Source organism: Sinohyriopsis cumingii, chromosome 18 (genome assembly GCF_028554795.1).
Source record: "Sinohyriopsis cumingii isolate HCF-2022 chromosome 18, ASM2855479v2, whole genome shotgun sequence".
NCBI lineage: Eukaryota > Metazoa > Mollusca > Bivalvia > Unionida > Unionidae > Sinohyriopsis > Sinohyriopsis cumingii.
Window position 1 is genome coordinate 49633346 of NC_142978.1, and position 20797 is coordinate 49654142.

General features: G+C 34.6%; 1 protein-coding gene across 1 annotated transcript in view; it reads left to right on the forward strand.

Moving 5' to 3' along the window:
• Positions 1-19846, forward strand: part of LOC149776602 (uncharacterized) — a 35691-nt gene extending 15845 nt beyond the window's left edge. The window contains exons 6-11 of the mRNA XM_089941091.1: positions 3496-3627; positions 5460-5601; positions 7839-7976; positions 11440-11783; positions 13046-13184; positions 14356-19846. Coding sequence (XP_089797217.1) covers positions 3496-3627; positions 5460-5601; positions 7839-7976; positions 11440-11783; positions 13046-13184; positions 14356-14825 — 1365 coding nt within the window. The 3' untranslated portion in view covers positions 14826-19846. The remainder of the gene's footprint in view (positions 1-3495; positions 3628-5459; positions 5602-7838; positions 7977-11439; positions 11784-13045; positions 13185-14355) is intronic.
• The last annotated feature ends 951 nt before the right edge of the window (positions 19847-20797 follow it).

Sequence of the window (20797 nt, forward strand, 5' to 3'; positions counted from 1 at the left end):
TGCTACATTTCAAGACATAAAGAGAAGGGGCTGGTTGAAATCAGCAAACTACAATGCGACCCTGCTATAACGTGCCCCCGCAATAACACGAATTCGGATATAATGTGGTTGTGGCATGGCTTCCAAAATTTCATATATTCATTTGCACTTGAAAAAATATTTTTTGGTCCAAGTATGTGAAATAGTGTATAAAAAATGTATTATCATTTTGGGGAAGAGGTCGCATATGAATTCAAATACAGTACGATGGTGGCGTGGTTCCTGAAATTTTAAATACATATTCATGTATTTTTCTCGTACTGGGCTTATTTTTTTTTTAGTATGAGAAAGAGTGTGTAAAACGTTTATTATCAATTTGGGGAAGAGTTCGCATATGAATTCGTATCTAATATGATCGTGGCATGGTTCCTGAAATTTTAAATACATGTACGTGTATTTTTCTCGTACTGGGAAAAAATAAAATATTTAAAATATACGAGAAATAGTGTGTTAAAGGTTTATTATCATTTTGAGGATGAGTTAGCGTATGAATTTTAATATAATACAATCGTGGTGTAGCTTCTGAAATTGAACAGTTTCACCAGGTTTTTGAAGTGTTATGCCCAAAATAAACATTATCGGAAATGTTACTTATTATTGAGGGGGCCCCGAGTGGCTGAGTGGTCTGAAGCGCTCCCCGTTACGGATCACTGCCATCTCACCTCTGTCTGCGTGGGTTCGAGTCTCGGATTCGGTTAATGTGGGTATGTGAGAAAGCTTGCCAGTAGCTTCTCGTGGGTCGGTGGTTCTTTCTGGAGTTTTCCCGGGTTTTTCCTCCACCATTAATACTGGCTGCCATGTATAGCCTATTGTGTGCTGAAAAATGATGTTAAACCCTACAACAACAGCAACTTATTTTTGATCAGTGAGTAAAGCCAGTAAGTCGTCTTTGTGACTGTCTTCAATTAAATCTGTATACAATCGTTGCTCAAACAATAGCCAACATGTGTTTCTTCTTTAACTGTATATACAACCAAGCAGCAGACAATGAGGTGGTTGATAAAAGATTCTCAAAATTTAATAAACATAAACGAAAGGAAAGCCGCCAGCATGTTTGCTGGGCTTGGTGTTGTTATTAGAAGCAATCAATTGACCAGTAAATAATTTCCGCTTTATTAGCTGGAAATTGAAAGGGTATGAAATTGTACATGCTTTCAGCTTAAATTATTTTTATAAAAGTGACTTGTGACCTTTGCAGGCCTACTGCACTTAGTTCTCTGGTTTTACATTTGCATGGTGTTTGTTTATTAATTTCCTATTTTTCATAAAAATATTTTACCATTAAGGAAAAGCAAGTTCACAAGCGCAAGTCATTCTCTGCACATTGCTCAGTGATTAGTATAGTAGTTTTCACAAGTTTCTTTTGATATTCACAAAATCTGAAGTAAAAGTTATATGCACGCTGAAATTATTTTTGCTGTAGTCATTTAAATGAATAGGCGTACAGGCTTTAATTATTGGAAATTTGCAATAGATAAATGTACACAGAAATACATATAGGAACATTTTAGCAATATGAAAGTTGTACAGACACTGTTCATACACCCTGGAACGTAATGAATCATACACATGCTTTGTCTTTCTGAACCTAATTTTGCTGTTAATTTTTCCCATTGAATTCAGACATATAATGATGTGTGACAAAATTATTGGATAGTTCAAATACTTATGCAATTTTTGCAATGGAATTACATGTATTAGATATCATACGGCAAGTAAACATTGTTAATACTCTGTTCAAGCTGTATATTACACGTTGAATTCAGACAATGATCTGGGACAAAATTATTGAATATTGTAAATCTGTGTGCAATTTTTTTATCGAATTACATGCATTATGGATGAACTGCATGCCACGACTGCACGATAGTAAACGGTGATAATACTCTATTCATCCTGTACATTAGACATGAATACACGTATATGTGCCAATGAGTTGTTCTCTGAAAAAAGTAAAATACTGTAAAACCCCGCATTAATGCGACCTCGATATTAAAACGATCCAATTTTTTTTACCCCAATTATAGCTTATTAGCGGGGTTCCACTGTACTTCTTTAAGAAGGAGGGGATATTTTCCCCAACTTTGCACAGCTTGCTGCTATTAGTCTGACCATCCCACTTACCTCTGTTCCTTGTGAGAGAGGGTTCTGTGTCCAAAATGCTATACAGTCACTCAAAAGAAACAATCTTTCATCGAAGTCTGTTCATGAGAAAATGCTTGTTAGATATAAAGCCAAACGTTCTGATTTTGACAAGCAAGAGTTTGCAAAAAACTCATGCATCAAATTTCAAGAAATCTGTTCTCTGAAGAAATAAAATAAAACAATTGAGAGAGTGTAAATTTCCTTTCAGAAGCATTAACATTATTGTTTGATTATTGAGCTATTTGTTGATTTTTAATTTTAGTACGAGATAAAGTGAGCATGCAGTACACGTTGTAATTTCATATGTTCAGGTAAAACAGATTAGGGATGAGATGAAAATTTGCCAGCATATTCTTGACTCCCACATTTTTCATTTGACCACCAATTCTGACACCAAAAGTTTTCTTTTTACCTTCAGTCTTACACTCCTAGGGGATACACTGATACACATACTGGATGAATTGTTATTGTATTGATTACTATCTAGAATAAAATAAGTACTGTAAGAATTAAATACAGTACACATACTGGATGAATGCTTATTGTATTGATTACTGTCTAGAGTAAAATAAATACTGTAAGAATTAAATACAGTACACATACTGGATGAATTGTTACTGATTACTGTCTAGAGTAAAATAAATACTGTAAGAATTAAATACAGTACGCATACTGGATGAATTGTTATTGTATTGATTACTGTCTAGAGTAAAATAAATACTGTAAGAATTAAATACAGTACACATACTGGATGAATTGTTATTGTATTGATTACTGTCTAGAGTAAAATAAATACTTTAAGAATTAAATACAGTACACATACTGGATGAATGGTTATTGTATTGATTACTGTCTAGAGTAAAATAAATACTGTAAGAATTAAATACAGTACACATACTGGATGAATGGTTACATGAATATATTATTATATGTCATAGGATTATAATGAATTATGGAAAAGGCTATGTAATTTGAAGATCTTGAGTGGTCAGTCTGATAAAAATCTGCTTATTAGAAGTATTTCCATTGGGTATCAGTATCAGGTTTCATTATGTTGAATGTTTTTATTCATCTATCAAATTACTGCATTCATATTTATGACATTAATAAACATCATTACGGACCTATCATTATTAATGATAACTGTCCTAAACAAGAAATGCAAGACTTTATATGATGTCTTCAAAATTCAAAAAATGAACTTGATCAGTGTCATAACTCTGCTATGTTGGTGATCTTGAGTTTAATCAGATTGCTGGAGGATTGCTATAAATTCATTATACTGCAGTTCATTTTATCATCTCTACGTAGGCTCTACACCCAGAAGGAGGAGCTTACCTTGAGGGTCATCAATTCAAAGCAGAGAGATTTACTAAAGGAGGGTTTGGGACGATATCACTCTGTGAGGACAGGGTCAGCAGGAAGAAGTTCATACAGAAATCGGTACACCTTTTCTTACATATGACTTGAACAATACACATCGTGTCCACTCATTCATATAAATGGCGGGTGGGTCAGAATGGGTAATTGTTTTAATGCATCTGGAGCAAAAATGTAAGTCATATTTTGTTCAGTAGATTATATAGTAATCGAAAAGTTTCTCAGTTTTTTTTTTACAGCCATTTGTTTCAGTCTTTCAAATTATTATGACTCTATGGTTTAAACTCAGAAAGAAGCAAACCCAGCAGTTTTGTAAATCTGAACAAATACTTTAGTTGTCTAAGTTATAAAATAAATATTTAAGAGAAATTTAAAGTATTGTGAATTAAATCCAAAATAATCCTAGAAGTTATATCACAAGTCCAAATGAATAGTGTTCTGAATGAACTCCAGGTACTGAATATGCTGAGATTCCAATGTCCTTGAATATGCAGAGATACCAATGTCCTTGAATATGCTGAGATACCAATGTCCTTGAATATGTTCAAGTACCAATAGTCTTAATGTATCTAAATAGTACTGTAAAAAAAAACTTATCTGAATGAATTCAAAATAATCCCAGAATGTTGCTTTAGTAAGAGCACTTTTCATTTCCAATAAATAATTTAAATAAATAATCCCTCACAAACTATATCTAAACACAACATTAAATACATCTGCAGACTGATCTCAAAACAAGAGGAATACTAGGAAACAGTAATAATAAAAATTGTCCAATTCTTTATTTATATTCATCTCCATGACTCTATTATGGGTAAGTTGCAGTTGACTTCCACATGATATATTTATCAATTCATCTCCGAGTGATACGTTTCACAATATATCCCCATTTTAAGTCATGTACCAAAAGTGAAACACACTATGGATATACTTAACAAAATGAAAATGACAGGACAATTAGACTGTCACTTCTGGCAGTGTAGGTTTTCTTATGTGTGTTTATTGTTGCACTTCCTTTTCCTTGACAAAACACGGGAGCTTGGCTTCCTGCAGGTTTCTGTATTTTTTAGTTAACATCTGTGATTTAATACTATAGCAACATGGTTTCAGATCATAACTGTGTTTTTTTAATGAACATTCTCAGTGATTTTAATTCACACGTGCTATCAAATGGTATGAAAGATGAAAACAGTTTATACCCTTTTTCAAATCCTATTTGCACCGCTTCTCCCATACAACTCTGACATCATCATTCTAGTGCAAAGCTCTCAAAATTCATGTTATCTATTCATTAACCCAATGCCTTTATCATTTGTCTAGTTATCAAAGCGATGTATTTCCAGACTTAGCACTCCACAGTTAAGATCCATCATCATGCCTGACTTACACTTCATACAGTTGTTTAGGTGCATCATCATGCCTGACTTGTACAGTTGTTTAGGTGCATCATCATGCCTGACTTGTACTTCATACAGTTGTTTAGGTGCATCATCATGCCTGAGTTGCACTCCATACAGTTGTTAAGGTGTATCATTGTGCAAATTCCAATACTTAACTGATAGAATTTAGCAGTCTCCTAATGCAGTTATAGGTCACCAACAGTAATGAATCTCTTTCAAATAAGTCAGTGGGTAATCTTTGTTTATTCATGACTCAGATTATTCCACAGAATTTATGCACTGAACTTGAGTAAATAATTGAGAGCAGACTCTAAGGATCTGTTGGTTCTAATGTCAGTTAGATGCCATTCTGTAAATCATTGCTTTCCAAACCAATTTCAGGAATGATGGACAGTATATTTTGGGCACCAAATAAAATAGCTGGTTGAGTTGTTTCTTTTTTTATGGATGATATTGAGTATGGTTTAATCTTTCTGCTACTTCTGCTTGTATCAGGTTCCCAAGGAAAAGTGGAGGAAGGCAGAAAACATAGCCCTCTTGACTCTGAAAAGTCACCCAAACATCTGTGAGCTCCTCGGAATGAAGCAGGAGAGTGGCAGGGATGGTATTATAGTGTCACTCTTCCTTGAGGATGCAGGTTAGTTGTGGTGAAAGTATTGGAATCCATGCTGTTTCATCATTTCTAAGAATCTTTATATGTTACCATTAACCAAAAGTGGGAGACTGTTTCTTTTAATCTTCAAGGTTAAAGTCATTTCTCTTTTCTACACTTTCAGTCTAATGTCTTTTATGACATATGCATGAAACTTGGTTGCTAAAAAAAGATTTGATTTCTTTATCCTAAATAATCTTTGAAAAACCTGAGAAAAATCCTGTAATTTTGTTTGCTTAGTCTGTACACCTTGAATTGATACTAATTTCTAACAAGTTGCACCAAGAAAAATTGATTAAATGCATGAAAATCACATGTTAAATTTGTAAGCTCAGCAGTTATTTCTTCATTTAGTTCTCCTGTATTCATACTTGTTTCAAGGAATAAGTATGTGAACTAGGGAGTCTTATGATCAAATGTCAGAGTCACTGAATGGAAGATGAACCTTTGTACTTGAAAGTTTCAGTTCTCAGTCGTGTACCTTCACTAAATTTTGTTGGATGATTTGCACATTGGGTACAAATAAACTTATTGATTTGGGAGTCAAAGGTAAATGTCAGTAAGATTCGAAGAATAAAGTTGTTTTTAGCTATTCTGTTTATAAACATCAAGAGCTTATGGGATGGCCTGTTGTCCACATCTGTCCATCTGTTAGCACTTAGTTTGAAAGGATTGCTGTGAAAGTTTATAAGTGTTCATTCCATGATCTAGTTGGTCCTAAGTAAAATTTGTTCTGTTAACAGCTCCTGTATGGGTACCACAGCATTCATCTTGAAAATATTGTTTCTACTGCTTCTCCTAAATCGATAGTCGCATGGCGTTTTCTCTAAAAGACTTTATATCTAGTTGGTCCTTAATGAAAATGATTCCTCTCTGACATCCAGTATGGCTGCCATTGTGGCCATGCTGAGTGGATGATCATATGAAAAATTCATATGATACCTTGTTGATCCTGAATGCTAATGGCGCTAATCTGGCTTCGATACAGTTCACCTTTGTATCCTTTTGAAAATCTTTTGAAGACCACTTCTCCTGAAGGAAAGTCTTATTGACTTGGTGTTTTCATCAGAAGGTTTTATTTATGATGTCTAATGTTACAAATTTGATAATGAGCAAGATACATGCATCTCATTGACTATGCTTGTTTTCTCTGTGGAAGCCATATTTTGGATCCAATTTTAATAAAACTTGCAAAATGGATATATTTAATGAAGATCGTGGATAGATTAAATAATGAGTAAGATTCATTAACTAGATAATCTTGCATCAGATTGGCTGAGTGTGTTACCACTCAGGAGGTTGTATATCTAGTTTTTTTATTTATCAAACTTGTTATATATGCTTATATTATTATAATCTTGCCCCCCCCCCATGGTACCATCCATGTCAATGTGGGGTTCTCACCGATAGACCTTTATGTTACTTAGTTGCACCTAAATGAAAATGGTGCTATTTGTACATCCAATGTGGCTTTCATAACAGCTGTTATGACATCTTGTTGTCGATACTCCTCTTGACTGGATCATCATTATGCCATGCAGTTTTCAAAAGAAGACCTCAAATGATGTCTACTTTATCCTAAATAAAAATGGTGCTAATATGACGTCCAGTATTCCCACCGTAGCAGCTATTTTAAAAATCTTGTTATCACTGAAGTATATCAGAGATGGTTTTAACACTAAGCTGTTAATTGGAAGAAATTGTCCTGATTTATTGGACACATGATTAACACATGGGAGAGTGTAATTTGCTACATGATTTACACAGGGTAGAGTCTAATTTAATACATGATTTACAAAGTGTAGTCTGATTTGGTACATGATTTACACAGTTTAGAGTTGAATTTGATACATGATTGACATAGGGATGATCCTGTCTCATCTAATGCTTGATTAACACCAGGAAGAGTCTAATTTGCTAAATGATTTATACATGGAGGAGCCTGTTTCATTTGCTATATTATTTACACAAGGATGAGCATGTCTAATTTGCTACAGTATTTATACAGGCAGGAGACTAATTTGCTACATGATTTAACAGGGAGGAGACTAATTTGCTACATGATTTACACAGGGATGAGACTTTCTAATTTGCTACATGATTTACACAGGGATGGGCTTGTCGAATTTGCTACATTATTTACACAGTGATGAGCCTGTTGAATTTGCTGCATGATCTACATTGGGACAAACATGTCTAACTTTGCTACATTATTTACACAGGGTTGAGCCTGTCTAATTTTGTGAGAACGAGACAACAGGAGAAACTGACCCACCAAGAAATCTGGGATATATCAAAGCAAATGTTCTGTGGACAGGTGGATCTGCATCGCCATGGAATTCTGCATTTGGACCTAAAGCGTAAGTGAGCTATTTAGAATGTTGAGGAAAATCTTGGGGCGGGGGGGCAATTTTATTTTCTATATATGCAAACTTTCTTGAATATTTGATTATCTGGGGAAAAAAATTCAAACCAAATTCAAATGCTGCCGCAGTCTTGATGCTTTTATATCATACCAGTGAATCTTGTTAGGTATTATATGATGCTGTCATCTGTCCGGATAGGCAGGTGCTAGCCATTTGTTTTCTTCAGCATGATAATTTGAATTCTAGAAGATGGAATTCATCCAAACTTGGTCGCAATAGTTAGATCTTTTTTGGGTAAGCTGGAATATGGTCTTGCTTATTTTAGTTGATCTGAATTTTTAGTTGACATGGGTTTTGTAGCAAACAGTGCTTTTAGTCTGACTTCTCAGTGACTGATTCTTTGTATATAATGGTTGAAAAGTGGATATTTATTGCCAAAATTACACAACCTGAGTGTGTGTGATCATCATCAACCTTCCTGTTGTAAGTCTTACATACTGGTATTTGAATTTCTCATGTTCAAAAAACTACTCCTCCATTAGAATTTACTTTGAGCATTTGAGTCTATATCTGTTTTCCTCTCTCTTCCATTCTTCAGAAATGAATGCAGCACTTTTTCACTGAAAATTTCAGCATCACTTCTTTCAATGAATTACTATCTGCTCTTGATTTTTTCCCAAGTTAATCAAAATCAGTGAGACATTTCTGTCAGCCAATGAAATTGATCATCTTATAAATCTTTGGCAATGAGTACACTCTGTTTAGGATGCACTCTGTATCTGAATCTGTACATAGCAGAGACCAATACTGGTATTTTACAGCAAGGAAGTTTGCATCTTAGCAGTTCTTGTGGAGTGCTGCCTTGAAAGCTTCAACACTCTTGTCCAGGTTATTCACTGTGCAACATTTTTTTTACAAAGAAATAGTTTCTAAATTATTCAGTACTTGAACTTTTAAGAACCAAAACATGTGGAATTGTTGGTGACCTGATTGTCAACAATTCAGTTTAATGTAAACTGTCATGATCTTTTATTTTCCTGGGTCTTTTGTATGCACCATAGAGGGAATTGTGGTGCCAAAGGTGACAATTAAGGTAATTGGTGCAAGGGTGCAGCCTACAATGAATCCCGCTTGTGACATATCTTGAACATTTTTATTGGAAGTGAGTCTACTTCCTTGCATTTTAGAAACAAATTTTTAATTTATTTATAATTTGTAATATTTTTGGCACATATTCAATAGTATAAAGTAAACCGTCATGATCTTCTACCCAGGTCTTTGCCAACATCACAATGCATCATATTTTTAGTGGATTAAGTTGATTATTTTTGATGTTGATCTTGTATGTATTATCATAAAACCTCAGCTTGTCCATTTTCTTTATTACTGCATCATGTAACAACTTACATTTTCTTTTTCAAATATGTTACCTAACTGAAGTTCCTCAGAACTACCACCTCACAAATTTAGCCCTCCCAGGCTAAAACTTGTTTCCTACACAGCTGAACATTATCTGTCCATCTAGGTTAAATAGAGTGTTCTCCCCCTGCTACCAGGATTGGCATCAAATTCTGTGAATTCATCAGTCACTACTTTTGCTCATGCCAAGTAGCATACTTTTTTCAGTGAGGCATTTCAAAACTCCTACATACGTTATGTGAAGTTTTCTGTCTTCAGGTAAGTTGGAATAGTTTCATCTTAGAGAGAAGCATACTTCATCTGTAAATTTCAGATTTTTATGAAAATGAATTTTATGTTAATAATTCAGTATTACAAAAAAATATATTTTAAAACAAATTTCACATTTCTTTCATAAGGAAAGATGGTCTGACCTGACTTCATAAACAAACACTATAAGCTCCCCTTATGCACCAACAGGGGTGTTGCCCTCTGCACCACTGGAGGAAGGTTTTTGCCCTTTTTCAATCTCCTGCTACTTTCCCAGTTCCTGCTGCTACTTTCATTCTTATTGAAACCATTGTGCTAGCACCAGGAAGAGATAGCAATACTATAACAGCATGTAGATATTACATATTAAACCCAAAAAAGCTATATTTCTATATGAATTGACTCCCTTCTAGCATTGTCTGTTCTTAGGATAGAACATGTCTTTCTTACAGAAGGATATCCATCAAATTTGCAAATTCACTGGACATTAACCGAGCTTTTTTTTATTTTAACAGACTCATCCTTGTCTGTAATTCCTAAAAATCACACATCAAAGCAGTCTATTAAATTAAATTTTTCCCTTGTCTGTTTAAAGAAAAGTATCAGTAAAAATATACAGCAAAATAATACAGCAAAATTTTAAAATATTGTAACTTTGACCTTAAAAATACAGCTCAGTAAAATGACTCAGTAACCACCATTAACTCTTCTATCATGATTTTGCACAGGTATGGTCATTTTTGTTTGCCAAGAGTTGTTGATACACTTAGTTCCACATTGATGATAAATAATGTAGATTGATGACGCTTAGCTGGTGAAGATGTTGCTATGTGTTTTCAAGAGGCTAATAAAAGAAAACAATGAGCTACCTAAATTCGAATGCTTTGTGTATGTTGTTGTCAGTAGGGATTTAATGCCATTTCTCAGCAGAAGATAGGCTGTATGTGGCAGTTGTGGAGGAAGAACATGGGGGAAAAACCCCTGTAAGAGTCACCAACCCACAAGAAGATACTGACAACGTTTTCACATATCCACAGTAACCAAGTCCAAGACTCGAACTTAGGTGGACAGAGGTGAGTTGGGATTGATCAGTTAACATGAGAGCTTTAGACCACTTCCCAATTAGGACATGGTTTGTTTATGAAATTTGCTAAGTTGAGGACAGAAAGAAGGAAAATTAAAATTTTTAGGATCAAATAATTCTAATTGGGTAGTTTTGGAAGAATTAATTTTATCTGATCACTCACAAAGTTAAAAAATCATTTGGACATAACTTACTTTACATGTGGTTAGGTAAAAATGTGCACTTTGATTAATACCCAGGTTAGAATCCTGCAATATTTTGACTAGAAGATGTGTTGCGTTGCCCGTTTTGAGATTTTTAAGGTCAAGGCTACAATATTTTAAAGTTTTGCTGTATATACTCCCCTGCTTGGTTTTGAGTCTCACATGCACGTTGAGATCATAAATGGCAGCATTTTATTTTTGACCCACTTAGAAGTCAAGGTAAAAACTTTTGATGTCTGAAAGATCATTGAAGCTGTCATTAAGAAATCAAACAAAAATGAAGTCTTATTGACTATATTATTGTATGGAATATGCAACAGAATATTGTCAACTTACATTTGGACCATCTTCATGTAATTGATAGAACTCCATAATTGTGATTAAAAAAAATAAGATAAAAATTCAATAAAATAAAGAAAAAATTGTTTACTGCATCAGTCAGGTCATACATATTATTAAGTGGAACTCATTCCTATGTAAACTTTCTTTTCTAATATTTCAGCTGACAACATTTGCATTCAGGGCAGCCATGAAAACTTAACCCTGAAGATTATAGATTTGGGGTCTGCCAAGTTATCCCAGGAACCCTTTTACTTCTGTGGAATGACCCCTGAATACCTTGCCCCCGAGGTCTGTACATGTTTCATTGCCCAGCAGCATGGTATAATGAATCTGGCAGAACAACTGATCAGTGGTAAAGCCGATGTTGCCGCTGGAGCACTGATCATCTTGTACATGATCGAGGGATATGATGTCCTGATAAAACCCATCAATAATGGCCAGACATCCTATGCTGGAAAGACGATGGCGGAGATCAAGTCATTAAGAGCTCAACTTGTCGTAACAGTATGCATCAAATAAGATGTTCTGTTTATCTATGCCACTCTTTATTCAGGCATGTAGTAATATCAAATTGTGTGTAATTTCATCTGTCCATCAGGTAATAGTCACATCCTGGACCCATAACTACTCATGCATGGAAACCTTTTCATTTAGCTAGTAAGTATGTGTGTGTGTGTGTGTGTGGATAAAGACTTTGTTCATATGTATGTGAACTAGACAGTAAGTCTCATCCCATAGATATATCTATGTATGGACATGGCAGTGGGATATATAACACAATCATCATCTCGTTCAAATGTCAATTTTACTGCAGTGGAAAATTTAACAAACCTGTTTCCAAGTCTTGACTAAACTTTTCAACTGAATGTGATATGTAAATAAAACTTTGCCAAGATATACATTATGTCAAGAAAGTGCAGCGTGCACAAGTCACACTTCCAACCCGAGGTCAAGGTCATGATAGATTAGACTTTAAGTAAGTTATACATCCTGTCCAAAATTTTATTCTTGTTCCTGAACTTCTTGCAGCTTCATTGGTGGAACTTAAATATGTTGAATTTGTCACCTTTTTAATTTTAACATGTCTTTCACTTTGCCTATGCATCATTTGCATTATAAATTTCATTACAGCTCAGTAACATTTGAGGAAATTCAAGGATTAAAACCAAGTTTTGTATGAATCTTGCCATTCCTTCCACTTTACCTGTCAATCAGAACTTGTCAGAATTTCACTGACATATGGCTATTATGGGACTTTGCAGTTTCAGCTTGCATCTTAAGCCAGCAATTTTGAAATTTTCTAAAAGGTTTGGTAGTATCTTGGATTTGAAGTCACATTCCCACATTGGAGATTTTTACGAATTTGTTTGATAACACACAAACTCACAAATACATACAAATGTCTCCAACCAATTAGTTTGATAAGACACACATACACACGAATGTCTTTGTTTCATATGGTGCTTTTGTTATATATATTCCTCATGCCTTAAAAAGTGAAAATTATTGAGGTTCCTTTGACTTGTGTAAATTCAAGTCTGTAAAGCATATTGAAGGAACAACTGCTTATAAATCATTGTATTGCTATACACCTAAATTATTGCCTTCAAAAGAGACAGTATATCAAAATCTTTCTCCATAGCATAGAAGCCAGTGGGAAAAAAAATCTGTGACAATACCCTTATCATTCTTACATCTCTCTCAGTGTCACCCAATATGTGCAGTTCATAGAATTTATATGCCTTATGTTCTATTTCCCTTTTCAGCATGCATACAACCCCAACCTTGCCAGCCATCTGATTAGTGATGGCATTGATATGAATTTAAGGGAACTGTTGAACGGCTGCTTGGTAGGAAATCCAGAGGGACGATTTTCCTCACAACAGGCCCTGCAGTTTATTGAGGGTATGCCAGTGACTGTCATTATTGTTTAGTTCCATTGCCAATAAAGTTGGGTGGGGATGTAGTATTTTTCCTTTTCAGTTACATGTTCATTTATTTTTCTGTCAAACTTTCAATAGTTTGGATTCATTTTCACCAGCATCAATAAAAACTGGAAAGTAGATGTGTGTCAAAGAGATAAAGTTGGCGAAATTAAAATCAGGTCAATATGACTGAATTTTCAAATTTGAGAGAATTATGGAAGTGATCAGTTCAGGACCACAGAGTAAATTCAGTCGTTGGAAATAGACTTGTGCTGTGTAATCAGTTGGAGAACACAGTAAATACAAGGGTTGGAAATAATAGACTTGTGCTTTGTAATCAGTTGGAGAACACAATAAATGCCAGGGTTGCAAATAGACTTGTACTGTGTAATCAGTTGGAGAACACAATAAATACAAGGGTTGGAAATAGACTTGTGCTGTGTAATCAGTTGGAGAACACAATAAATACAAGGGTTGGAAATAGACTTGTGCTGTGTAATCATTTGGAGAACACATTAAATACAAGGGTTGGAAATAGACTTGTGCTGTGTAATCATTTGGAGAAAATAAATACAAGGGTTGGAAATAGACTTGTGCTGTGTAATGAGTTGGAGAACACAATAAATACAAGGGTTTGAAATAGACTTGTGCTGTGTAATCAGTTGGAGAAAACAGTAAATACAAGGGTTGGAAATAATAGACTTGTACTTTGTAATCAGTTGGAGAACACATAAATACCAGGGTTGCAAATAGACTTGTACTGTGTAATCAGTTGGAGAACACAATAAATACAAGGGTTGGAAAAGACTTGTGCTGTGTAATCAGTTGGAGAACACAATAAATACAAGGGTTGGAAATAGACTTGTGCTGTGTAATCAGTTGGAGAACACAATAAATACAAGGGTTGCAAATAGACTTGTACTGTGTAATCAGTTGGAGAACACGGAGTAAATGCAAAGGTCAGAAATAGACTATTGTTGTGAGATCATTTGTGGAATACATGCAGTAAATACAAATTTCAGAAATAGAATTTTACTGGGCAATCAGTTCGAGAACACACAGTAAATACAAAGGTTAGAAATAAAATTATGCTGTGTGAGCAGTAGCTCATTTCATAAACACTGAATATCCTATTTTAATAAATATTTCAGAGAGAACAAACAGAACTAAAGACCCACAGCTGATATCCAGCATGGCTGCCCTTCTTAAGCAGTTGGAAGCCAATGTTGGTTCTAAGGATAAATTTAGAGTGGCACAAAGTAATGGACATTTTCAATTCTTGCGACACCAGAACCAGCAGGGTAGGGGAGTGTTACGGACTTTCCAGCAGACCACACAGGCAGGGGTAAGAATGTTTGGCCTCAAATCACAGCAGGATCCACATGGGACCAACAACTTCTCAGTCAAGGTCATCAACAGGAACAAACATAGAGACAAAAGCGAACCCTATCCAACCCATAGGCGTTCTAGTTGCTCAGCATCTGAAGACCTGTATACAAATGGGACCATTCTTCATCCAAATGCTGCTGGTGTAATTCCTACCACAGTGAATCCAGAGGCCTACCCAGCTGCATCAGATGGTCATGGTGGAAACCTGCCCAACTTCGATGTTTTAGAGTGATTTTTCTCCTTAACATATGATGACTGTAGTGGCTGGTTTAATTTACCATCAGCACATATTACAATTCAGATACCATACAATACCAGAAATCTGGGTATTTTTATATAGCTTTTTTAGCTGATTTGGTATGAATTTGAGTACATATATTTTTATGTAGTTATTTTTGGTCTTAATTAAAGTATATTTGTTTCTCCAACAAATACATTAACATTACTCTCTGTTACCTTTAAATCCAGCCCTTACTGAAAGACTAAGTATCCTTTCCATCTATACAATCTGTGGACAAAGGGAAGTAACTCTTTTGTGTCAACTCACCTTTACACCAGATGGCTGCTGATAGCTTGGATGTAACCAGTTTTAACTTGGGCTAGCTACCATCATCAGAAACCTCTTGCAGTCAAAATTTATACTTAATTTCAACCATGCACTTTTCCTTTTAAGTGATATAGTAATTCAGAATGTTATTTTATATTGTGCATATAGTGTATGTTCTTTCTAGTGAATTTATAAATATTTCTTTTGCATTTACCATTCTGTTCATTACACAGGTAAAAACCCATTATAACTCGATTCCGCTTATAACATGATGGCAGCACGGCTCCCATTTTTTTTTTATTTAAGGTGACCTCTCTTTTTAACATCCTAAATATGTGCTCTTGGAAAAGCCAATTATTCGTATCCCTAGCAGATTTTTAATCCCAGAACTGCATTTAATGTTGTTTTAACTCCCAAAATTTTCCAAAACAACTGATATATGATCATCGGGTTACTTAAAACTGTATGACGTTGAAATTGCAAAGCACATTTTCTGTGAGGAAGTTTTTCAAAAATTTTTTTAATGTGATCCCGCTTATATTGTGATATTATTCTTTGGACCCCGAGGATCGCATTATAAAGGGTTTTACCTGTATTATGTAATGTTGATTGGTAACATGCATTTTCACTCATATAATTGTTGTGCACTCTTATATTTCAATTTATTTCAAATGGAGAATTTTTAAAGACTAGTGAGACATCATTAACATCATACCACTCTGAGCAACCATTCCCCAACTGGCTAACTGCTTTCTATTTCTGTTGGAAAAAACGTTAGTACCGATCATATATACCACTCCAAGATGCAACAAGACGTCATGGGAGGGACAATATTCGCCACTTCATGGATAGTTCCATCTTGGTGGCCAATTGTGATTGATATATATATATATATATATATATATATATATATATATATATATCCAGACCATTCTCTCCCTTTTTCCCAAAATTCAACTTTGATGGGTCTTTACATGGCTCTGTATGCATGGTGACGGAGATAATGCACTCAGCATGGATCCAAACTATGTGGCAGTTCCTCTCTGGTGGCTCAGACATTCTAAAGCCATAATGTTCTTTCATTTGTAAAAACAGGTTGCTGTTTCAAGGCAACCAATAAGTCACTCTCTTTCCATAATGAACCTGTTGAGAGAAGCAAAGCTTCATGACCCCTATGTGCCCTCAGATATTACTTGAGGTACATGGAAAATATATCCACATCAGCATAAAGACTATTCCTATTGCAGAAAAGCAAGACATAACCCCACAAACATTGGTCGCTTGGCTAAAGGAAGTTATTAGATCAGTGTACTCTGAAGTCTTTTAAGTTAAAAATAATGAACATTTTGGTTAACAAAATGCAAGTCATTTCAACGAGCCTGGCCTTTGAACATTTTGTTTCAGTTAGAGATATAGTGGAGTATATTTGGCTGGCCTGCACATCCACTATCCCCAGTTTCTGTCTGTGTGACTTGGCCATGCAAAGGAGAGCCTAATCTCATTGGGCCACTGGTAGCTGTCCAGGCAGTTAACTTGCACCATTCATGAAAGTGCAGCTGCAGATCCAGCATGGACGTGCCCATTTCACTCTATTTGCTTGAGGGATCTCTCTCACATGTGTTTAAAAATTGTCTTATTTTGTGCAAAACTATTGTAGGGTGAAGTTCAGCTTGCATGAGAGCAATAAAGCTACCACTGGGTTATATAGGTAGAGGTAGTATGCTGAGCATTTAGTTCTCGGGCAATAATGTGATCAGGTAACGATATGACAAAGAAATTTTTCTTGAAAATTATGTTTGTTTGATAATACTTACCAGATCATATTACCTATGTAAAACTCCCACTCTTGACTGCAATGCAGGCAATCCAAGGTCTTGGTCCTGTTAAAACTTGTTACATCTGGGATTCCAGTGGTCACCAAGAAGGTATCAAGGAGAGTTATGTTGTATGTTATATGGCCTGAAAGGGGTGGGTGTGTATTTTTTGTTTCGGTGAGGGCAGATTTGGGGTAGCAGAGGATAATCCTGATGTTAATGTGATCAGGTAATGTATCATCAAAGAAACATAATTTGCTAAAAAATTTGTTTTTTATATACTTTAAATATTTTGGTCTATAATTGGGATTAAGATGATTGTTAGTGCAAAAGTCTGTATTAAATTCTACAACAAAAATTAAATTAAGTTGGATGGAATCATGGTTTATTGGATATACTATGTTTTGCTATATAAAATAAGAATTAAAACAATTAATTGGAATATTTGCTTGATGGGTATACTAGTGAAAGAATGCAACAAAAAAAAAACATCTTTGGATGCTCAAAAGTTTGATTGCATTTGTGTGCATGTGTTGATGTTCGAGAAACCAGCAACACTTTTAAATTCATTAGCAATAAAAATTTCCAGATTTAAAGTGACCATCATAATGTTGTCTGATACTGTAATAATGTACGTTCAGAAATGGAGAAAAATCAAGCTTTCATGTAGAACTTATCTTGTCTACTCAATTGGTTGCATGATAGGTTTCACAGCCTTGATATATAGCCCACGATGGAGAAGATGAGTTTTATTGTAGATATATAAATACATGTAGTGTTTGTTTTGTGACTTTTTTTATTCAAAATTTTATTCATAAATCATCAGTTTATTTTAATGCACGATAGATTTACCTCAGAATGTATAAGTATAAGGTTATCATCAGGAGCTCAGAAGAGTCTTGTTTATCAGTAATAGTGCATATGAATGAGACAGTCAGGCATCAGATTGGCTAAGCTTGTTATATGATCAGATTTGGCTCGAACTTGCTTAGTTTACAGCATTAAAATCTCAGGAATTTTATTAAGAATGATGTATGCTAATACTAATGACACATTTGACATTTGATTGGTTGAACATGGCACCAATTGAACAGCTCAATTTCCTATCAGATATTTTTTTACTTTCATACCATATATTTCTCTACTACTGTCCAGAATCCATTATAGCGATCACAAAAAATTGTTTTGACCTAAAACCATGAAATTTGATAAATTTTATAATGGTCATGACATTTTCAAGCAGTTGAAACAGTTTTTCCATTGTTTATATGTTTTTGGGCTCTGACATTTTTAACAAAATTATTGTTTACACAGTTTAGTAAAAAATCACTTGAGATTGATATTCATATCAATAGGCCTATTTAGGATAATTTTTAAAACATAATTTTTGAGCTATCAGGGTTGTTTTTGAGTACAATTTAGGAAAAACCTTTTTGAGGTAGACACATATTTCAGTTATGCAGACATTAAGACTCTTTAAATGATTGAGCTTTGTTACCACTTTAGTGGCTGGTCATATTTTGAACAAAGGTTGTAAATGCATACAAGTTTCCATTATAAAGATATCAGATGAGTTTGGTTATGAGTGGTTAATGGGAATACAAATGAAACTATCGGGAATTTTATTGGCTGACCTTGCTACCACTATAGTGGCTATGTTCTGCATCAGAATTTCATGTGTAGCTCCTGGATAAATAGGAATATTTAGTTAAAGACGTATATGCATATGGGGGGGGGGATTCTTATTTTAGCTAGGTGAGTGATGTCAGCTCCATTTGGGCCTCTTGTTAATATCCATATTGCGTGACAAATAAAGTTCACAAGATGAACAAGTTAACAGTTACATATGAGGAATACAGAGCTCCCTATAAATACACCTTGAAACTTCAAAATGCTTGTCTTGGACCCCAGTATTCAAAGGCTGCATCCTATGGACTTGTTGTACCAAGCCCAGGACCCTCGGTTTTCAGAAACTGTAAATACTGTGGAAGTACAGTCCCCAGAAACAGATGAGACCAACACATAATATCTGTACTCAAAGACATTTATTATAGCAAAGTTTTATTGATTTATTTTTACTGTAATGAATTTATACCCATTAGTGGACTCCATGATCCAGATGTTACCGTCAGAACGTCAGATTTCTTGAGACTAATATCTGTGACATCTTTTGTCAGAGGCCAAAAGAGAACTCTGATTCAACTGGTGGAACAGTTTTCTGATATCTGGTAACTGATTAAGGGGAATTACTTGTATATTTACTTGCTGTTATCTGCTGTTAAAACCTTTGAATTACTCAGACTCTGCAGATATTTCTACATTTTGAGTCTTCTGTAATTAATTTTAATTTTACTCCAGCATATGGCAGTAGATTGTGAATTTTTTTAAATCATGTAATCAAAGCACAACTGCACCTTAAACATGATGTTAAAACGTCTAGCTTTTTGTATACCTGAAATTTTTTTTTTTACAAATTTATGTGTCAGCTATTTGACTGTAATTAGCGCCAAGCACCAAAAATGAACATAATTAGACCACTCTCTTTAAGAGATTTTGAGAAATAAGTATGAAAAACATTTGAGTTGAAAGAACAGATTGCTGATCATGTGACAGAATGACTGTTGCCAGCTTGTATCATGATTTGTTTAATTTCTTGTTTCTAATGCTGTCTTCTATTCCTTACCTTCTTTTCTGGCTAGATGAATACATGTCTTTAAAAAGTTAAAATGTTTCTTTTTTATGATTAGTAGAATTTTGCAATTGAGTGTGCACATCCACACTTGTGTTAAAGTCTTTTACTTTCTAGATAATAAAAAGCATCCACACACCTTAGATTAAGGTCAGACAGTATTAAGTCATTTACTTGTTAGCTAAATAAAAGCATCAACACTAGATTAAGGTCAGTATTAGTCATTTTCTTATTAGCTAAATAGAAAAGCATCAACACTAGATTAAGGTCAGTATTAAGCCATTTTCTTAATAGCTACCTTTAGTGGTTGGAGCATCCACCTCAGATGCAGGAAGTCTTGCGTTCAATCCCTGGCCAAGTCATACCAAAAACTTATAAAATTGTACTAACAGCTGCCTCGCATGGCGCTCAGCATTAAAAGGTTAGTGTTAGGACTGGTGAGCCTGGTGTCAGGATAATGTTACTGGGTGGGACATCATGCTACATGTCTATGGCATTAAGCCCCATTGGTAGACATCACTATAAACTGCCACACTGGAGACATCATAGCGACCAAATTTTTTTAAAAGCTACATTAAAAATCCAAATCACACACACACACGTACTTATTAGCTAAATGAAAAAGCTTCCATGCCCTAGATTACAGTCAATATTAAGTCATTGTCTTATTAGTTAAATAAAAAGCATCCACACACTAGATTAAGGTCAGTATTAAGTCATGTATTTATTAGCTAAATAAAAAGTATCCATACACTTGATTAAGGTCAGTATTAAGTCATTTATTAGCTAAATAAAAAGCATCACACTAAATTAAGGTCAGTATTTAAGCTGTTTTCTTATTAGCTAAATAAAAATATCCACACACTAGATTAAGGTCAGTATTAAGTCATTTACTTAATAGCTAAATGAAAAGCATCCATGCACTTGATTAAGGTCAGTATTGAGTCATTTACTTATTAGCTAAATAAAAAATCATCCACACTAGATTAAGGTCAGTATTAGTTAATTAGTTATTAGCTAAATAAAAAGCATCCACACTAGATTAAGGTCAGTATTAGTCATTTAGTTATCCAAATGAAAAGCATCCACACTAAATTAAGGTCAGTATTAGTCATTTAGTTATTAGCGAATTAAAAAGCATCCACACTAGATTA